The 7,277-nt window shown below is 36.7% G+C and overlaps 1 protein-coding gene across 1 annotated transcript in view; it reads right to left on the reverse strand.

The window, feature by feature from the left end:
* trpm7 (transient receptor potential cation channel, subfamily M, member 7) overlaps positions 1 to 7,277 on the reverse strand; it is a 77,309-nt gene that overhangs the window by 45,160 nt on the left and 24,872 nt on the right. The window contains exons 14-17 of the mRNA XM_048615695.1: positions 6,643 to 6,737; positions 6,449 to 6,557; positions 4,878 to 4,963; positions 2,721 to 2,761 (exon numbers count right to left, since the gene is read on the reverse strand). Coding sequence (XP_048471652.1) covers positions 2,721 to 2,761; positions 4,878 to 4,963; positions 6,449 to 6,557; positions 6,643 to 6,737 — 331 coding nt within the window. The remainder of the gene's footprint in view (positions 1 to 2,720; positions 2,762 to 4,877; positions 4,964 to 6,448; positions 6,558 to 6,642; positions 6,738 to 7,277) is intronic.

Below are 7,277 nucleotides of genomic sequence, written 5' to 3' on the forward strand. Positions count from 1 at the left end.
CCACCCCGAGGGGGGAAACAAAAAATCACCTCAATCAAGTGATCCCTTACTCCTAAACAGTAATTCCTACTTCTACATTCTCCCTATTGGAGCAGACATCCCAATTGTATCTACCATCACGTTCCTTCATGATTTTATGTTTCAACCAAGTCACCTCTTACTCTTCTAAACTCCAGCAGCTACAAGCTGTTCCTCATAAGAGGTCTTGCACATTCCTGATATTAATCTGATCAATCTTCTCTGAACTGCCTCCATGCATCCTTCTTTAAACAAGGTAACCAATACTGTACCAGGTACTCCAGATGTGGTCACATTAGTGCCCGTATAACTGAAGCACACCTGCCTTCCTTTTGCACTCAATTCCCCTAAAGATTGCAAAGATTACTTTAATATTTTAGGCTATGAACTTAAAAGTATGAAAAAATACTGCTTCAGACCCAGGAACTGTGGAAAATAATATTGCATTTAAAAAAACACAAGCAACCTGAACGCATTGCATTTTGTATCTACAATGTTGCTTTGTTCAAGCAGTGGGGGAGAAGGCTAGAACCCTCCGTTCTAAGGGTGTGTGTCTAGGACATTTGCCCAGTGACGAATGTCTGACTGGTTTTTCAACCAAGAGCAGTTGTGTGTGTTTAGGAGTACTCACCATAGTAACAACTTTTTGATTGAGTGAGTAGCTACAGCTTTGTGTTTGGACAATACAGCCTGAAGGAGCAAGCATTTGACTTGCTCTCTTCTGTGACTGGCAAAGTAAAAGAAAATCCCAAGCAGCATGTTACTTTCTTTCTCTCTTTCTGCAAATTCCCTTCTTGAAAGGCAAGAGGGAAAACCACGACCAGACACACAAAGGCAAATTTCTCCATCAATGAAACAAAGATTGAGAATTAGTATGTCCACAAGCCTGGATCCTCAACAGGCTATTCAAGTAACATGAAGGAAACGAATGTAAAACATCTCATCGACATTTGTAGTCTAGACAAAGTGCCAGACTGCACTCCACTAACGTTTATTTTTGGTTCTTCCCCACCCACAACATTTGTGTCTTATTTGCGTTTCTTTATATGTCTGTGGGATTTTTAAAAGGGGTAAAGTTATAAATTAGTAATTTATATTTCTTTTCTGCCACTGGTTGAAATTAAATTTTAATAAACAGCTGTTTCCTTATTAAGTACCAAAACCTAGATGTTTACTTTTAACCTGGGTTTGGCAGTCAGATAAATTGAGCAGTTTAGATAACATGGTAAATCTTTTCCCATTTGTGATGACTCCAGGAATGGTGAGGCTTGATTTCGAGTGCACTATTCCAGTGCACTGTGACAGCAACTTTCAATTACCTTTCTAATTACCTGCTGTACCTGCACACCAGCCTTTTAAAATTCACGTACAAGGGTATTCAAATCCCTCTGCATCTCAGAGTACTGCAATCTCTCAGCACTTGATAATGTTTCTTTTGCATCCTCCCTGTCAAATTGGACCATTTCATGTTTTTCCATGTTACATTTTATTGCTTCTTCGCTCATTCATTTAATCAATCTATAACTTTTGATGCCTCCTCATGACCTTCCTACCCATATTTGTTTCATTCACAAATTGGCAGCTATACCTTCTGTCTCTTCATCCAGGTTATTTATATAAATTGTAACCAGTTGAGGTCCTAGCACTGAATCTCTGGGGACACTACTTGTTACATCTTGACAACCTGAAAAAGACCGATTTATGCCAACTCTGGCTGGCTAATGGGAATCAATCTTGTATCCACACCAATAGGCTGCCCCTAACCATGAGTGCTTATTTTCTGCATGGCACCTTATCAGATGCCTTCTTGAAACCTTTTAAGTACAGGACATTCACATTTTATCCACAGCACACGTTAATTTAACATGATTTCTTTTTCACAAAACCAATGTTGACTTTACCAAATTAACTTGATTTTTTTTCTTAGCACCTTGTTATTACTATTAATGGTAGAATAATATTCCCAAAATAGATGTTAAGCTAACTTGCCTATAGTATCCTGCTTTCAGCTTTTTTGAATAAAGGAGTTACATATGCTATTTCCAATATACTGGGACCTTTTCCAAATCTAAGGACATCAACTATCTTTCACTAGCCATTTCTTTAATACTACAGGATTAAGACCATCAGGACCTGGGCCCTTGAGTGTCGACAGCTCCAAACTCAGTGTCACTTTCCTGGTGTGTATAATTTTCCTCAGTTACAACTGCCTGCCGGATGTTGTATCCATTACAGTGAAGACTGATGTAAAATACCTGTCAAATTCATCTGCCATCTCCTTATTTTCTACTATTAATTATCCATTCTTATGCACTGTAGGACCTATGCTCTCTTCATTAACTTATTTTTCAAATATTCCTATAAACCCTTGCTTTTATTTTTATATTTCTGGCTAGCTTTCTCTCGTTCTCTAATTTCTCCTCTATTAGCTTTTGAGACATCTTCAAAAAAATTCTGTTCAATATTCAAGCTATTCAACAAAACAAGTGTTAAATGTTGCAAATCGGCAAATGGAAATGATCAGTTTTATAAATGCATGCATCAGGTCAGGATAAGAAATTCATTTAGATGGTCAATAGGATCATTGCAGATACTCTGGGTAAATTCAAATTGTTGTAAAGTAACATTATAGGTTACAACTATAAAAAGGTAAATCCTGTCGACGATGTACACTGCTAGAAATTACCATTCCATTCACTTACATTTGACAACTGGTTGCAATATGCTTGTCTTCAAGACGGTCCTACAAGGAGAAAAGAAATGCTCATGTTATGTACGAATGTTAGCATTATGTACAGTACAATGTTCTTTAGAACTTTGTTCAAATGTAATGTGACTGATTCAGTGTTAGGTATTGCTTACGTTGTAACAAAAAAAAAACCAATCATGAAATCTGAATCTAGAAGAATAAACATAAACCTATCACAGGCTTCTCCTTTTTGTTCTTTCCCTTCCCACTGTTTCCTAACTATACATTTCTTTAAAAGCAGTTGATCTAAAGTATAAATTCATCAAAGCTGAAAAATGATGATTTTCCTCTCTTTACCAAAGCTGCCTTATCTGCAGAGTGTTTTCAGCATTTTGTATATAGGTTCATTTTTCAACTTCCAGTTGAAACTTGCAAGCAAGAATGCTGCGTTTACTAGATTAGATGTTTGCTTTCCTGCATCTGAATATAATTTTTGTAAAGGCACTTCCACTCAATGCTGTTACAATCTCAGCTGATGTCAATATTGGACAAGTCAGGTTCCAGAGAGAAACATGGCTTGTTAGACCCTAACCTTATTTTTTTTTAAACTGAGGAGGTAACACAGCCAAGTGTCTGCATTATAGTTTTAATACAAAGAATAAAACATTTATTAAACAAGAAAAACATGAACAAGATGATCCAAAGTGCTAGAGAAAGTCAGCAGGCCTCTGTGGAGGAAGAAACTGAGTTAATGTTTCATAGAGTCATATGACAGAGAAACCGACCTCTTGGTCCAACTCGTCTATAGTGACCAGGTTTCCCAAACTAAACTAGTCTCACTTGCCTGCATTTGGCCCATATTCTTCTAAGCCTTTCCTACTCGTGTACCTATCCAAATCGAATCCAATGTTTCTTTTGTGGAGTTCCAGAAAACTGCCAGACCTGTTGCGTTTCTCCACAGATAGCAAAAACCGCTGAAGTCAGAGATAACACAGTGTGGAGCTGGAAGAACACAGCAGGCCAGGCAGCATCAGAGGAGCAGGAAAGTTGACATTTCAGGTTGGGACCCACAGCTAGTGCTTGTTGTCCATTATTATTTGCCCTTGAACTCAGGGGTTTGCTTGGCCATTTCAGAGGCCATCACAACGACATTGCTTTGAGTCTGGAGTGGTATGTAAGCCAGACCAGATCAGGATAGCAGAGTTCCATCACATCGTCAGTCATTCTGTCACACATTTAGTGATAAATCTTGGGAACAACAAATGGCATTTAGACTTTGTTATTTGTTGATATTTGAATGCTATATCAGTTACTGGTTTGTCTCATTTTCGTAGGATTCTTCTTTTATTTAAACATTTGAAATAACATTATTTTGTTTTTCTTCTGGCAACTAAATAAAAACAAAATGCAAGAAGAAACAACTTTTTCTTCTAATCATTTTTCTTTAAAATCCAAATCTGGGGCTTATCTGGAAGATGTCCTTACTAACATCCACTAAAGAATTCAGAGAAACTTCTTCACTCAGTGGTGATACTGGAACTCGCAGCCATGAGTAGCTGAGGTAAATAATATAGATACATTTAAAGGAAGACTAGATGAACGCGAGGGTAAAAGAGATGGAAATGCAGTTAGGATGAAATTAAGGAGGCTCATATTGAGCACCATCATACTAGTAGGCCAGAATAGTTCATTTCAATTATGCAAATATTATCCAGTGTTATCCTGTATTTCCACTAAAATAGCTATTAACAAAGTTTGTTTTCCATTAGGTAAAATATAAAATGCTCAAATATCATTAATGAGCATGTTACAGCAGTTGCAATCCAAAGGCCTGGAATAACGATCCAACGATGAGAGTTCAAATCCCACTGAGGAATTTGAATTCAGCGACCTAAATAAAACTAGTTTACCCCACACTCTGGCCCATGAGACTCCCAACAATGCGCTCAACTCTTGAATTACCTTCAAAATGATCCACTTGGTTGGACAAAAGAAATATGAAAAACTATAAATTCATACAATCTGCAGCACTTCAAGTAGGCAGCTCATTACGAATTCCTCACTATTATTAGTGATGAAAAATAACGTTGGTTTTGCTAGTGATACTAATGTTCCAGGAATGAAAAACTGACATAACATTATTTCATAACAGGCTCAAAATCAGACTGACCAGCAGGGAAGCCTTTGAGTCCTCTCGGTGGAATGTTACATCTTCAGCTGAGGCTCTGACCCAGTCTTTAACAGCCCTATCTTGCACTGAGGGAAGCAGAAAAAAAAGATTACAATTCACACTCAGACTCCACTTTTTATAAATGGCTTCAATACTGCCACAAGAATATACTCATTGTTAAAATCTGGAGAAAAAAAATCAGAAAATCCAAATGCTTGAATAGGTTGGCATTTATCCAAGGACTTCACACACTAATTAAAGTTCAAATGTCAAAACACTTCAGTGGCCTGTTTCAAAATCAAATCAAATACAATTTTCTAGACACTGTACAAGGTAAACACAGAACATCCTGCATATGCCAGTAATGGGTACATATGCTAACTAAATATTTTAATAATAGTACTCAACCATTCATAAACATGCATCAATAGTAAAAAGGTCATATGCAATATCATTTTTATGCAAATCAAATTTTAGTCACTGATTAGCACAAAGGGATAGATAATTTTTCTGGCTCCATTTGTTATAAATCTACCTACCTGCTTCAATACATGAGATACTTCAGTACTGTTCAATTGTAAGTTCAATGTACAATCTAGAATATTTCATGCTTAGAGGCAGAATGTTTAATTTGATGCACTTTTTCTACTCCAAAAAAATTAAGCTTGATCTCATTCTCAGCTTTGCTGTTGAGAAAAATATATTTTGGGATTTCTCACATCAGGAAAGGATTGCATATTCAATGAGTCAACCTTTCAAGAAGCAAGGTTGATTAAGACTGAACTGGAGTTTGAAGGTCAGGTCCACTTTCAAACTACAAAGCCCAGATTGGCAGCAGACAAAACGGTTCTGAAGGGATTGTTTCTGATCAGGTTGCAGTTTGTTTTTTGGAGCAGTCTATTTATGAACATGGTGACACAGGCTTGTTCTTAAAATTTGGAAGTTAAAATAAGTTGCCATTGCCTTGAAGAAAACACTGAATTTCTATCATTGGCACATTAGTAAAGTAGACTGGTTAAATTCACATCCTGTAGGAAATGAGCAGGTATTAGGAGATTGCCAATTTGACCTGATCATTAATTTTGATTGATTAAACAACAGATAAAAGTAGACGGTATGTTTTTATTACTCGTCCTCGGACTTGCATACAATGGAATGGAAAGAGGCCTGTTTTTGAAGTTTGACCATAGCATATTGAAACGAGCATGGGACAAATGAAGTATATACAGAAGTGGCTTCAGTGTTAGGAATCCAAGTGGTAGGTGGAGATCAAGAGCTGCCCCTTTAGAGAAATTTGTGCTCCAGCTCTTATGTTACACTGAATTACAGTGACACTTTTTACAGTCTACTTTGGCCCATAGTCAACTCTTGGTAAATAAAACACGAAGAAAGAAACTGTTGACCACAATCCTACTTCATAATACTCCAAATTATTTAAAATTCAAATTATTAAAAGTTATTATTTAAAGTCAATTATTTAAAAGTTGAGGCAGTGCTTCTCATTACAAGTTAGACCTATGTGTACAGGGCTCCGTTGTACCAGGCAAATTTATCCATGGATGAAAACTTACAAGAAACTGCCTGAACAGGTGCCCCAGAAGTCAGATGATTGCCACGAAGGTCAGCAAATCCAGCGTAAGAATTCACAGCTCTCAAATGACGATCACCAGGATGAACTCCCTAGTAAAGACATGAGGCATTAGCATACATTTCAAAGAAGGATAATACTAGAAAAGGAGAGAAAATACACTTCGCAAAAAAGTACCAAATCATGAATGACTCCCTTCGCTGATTTCTGTTCTTTCGGCTTCATTGCTTCCCTTGTCCCTGATTTTGGGAGCTCCAAGTTGTCCTTATGGCCTGAAGTAGACATGCATTTAGGTTAACACAAAATTTCATTTCACAGATGCTAACAAACTGACAGCGTAACAGGTTAGTAAAATACATGCAATTTTGAAACGTTTCTGATCTGACCTCACAAACAATATTCCCAATAACAGGCACATTAGACTGCAACATAGTTGGAACATTCCACAAATGGTTAAGAAAAACTTGGATGAAGTATGTACCAACTGGCTTAAAAATTTAATATTCTAAACGCATGTGGTCTGATCAACCAAACATTTTCAATTGGACTTAGAGTTTCTGTTAACACCAATAAGACTGAATTAAATATGACATGTTTCCAACTTCTAATAATTGGTGATGCTCAACTTCTTGACAGCTTTTAGATGGCAAAAGTAAAGCCAGCAAAATTCTTTAAAAATCACTACAAATCAAGACCATTACAAAGTATCCCTGTGCTTTTCCTTCACTGAATGTGATAAGAAATTAAGTGTTGAAGATGCAAATTTGAAAGTTAAAACTGAAAGTTAAAACTGAAAGTTAAAACTGAAAGTT

The sequence above is a fragment of the Rhincodon typus genome, chromosome 33, assembly GCF_021869965.1.
Source record: "Rhincodon typus isolate 14 chromosome 33, sRhiTyp1.1, whole genome shotgun sequence".
NCBI lineage: Eukaryota > Metazoa > Chordata > Chondrichthyes > Orectolobiformes > Rhincodontidae > Rhincodon > Rhincodon typus.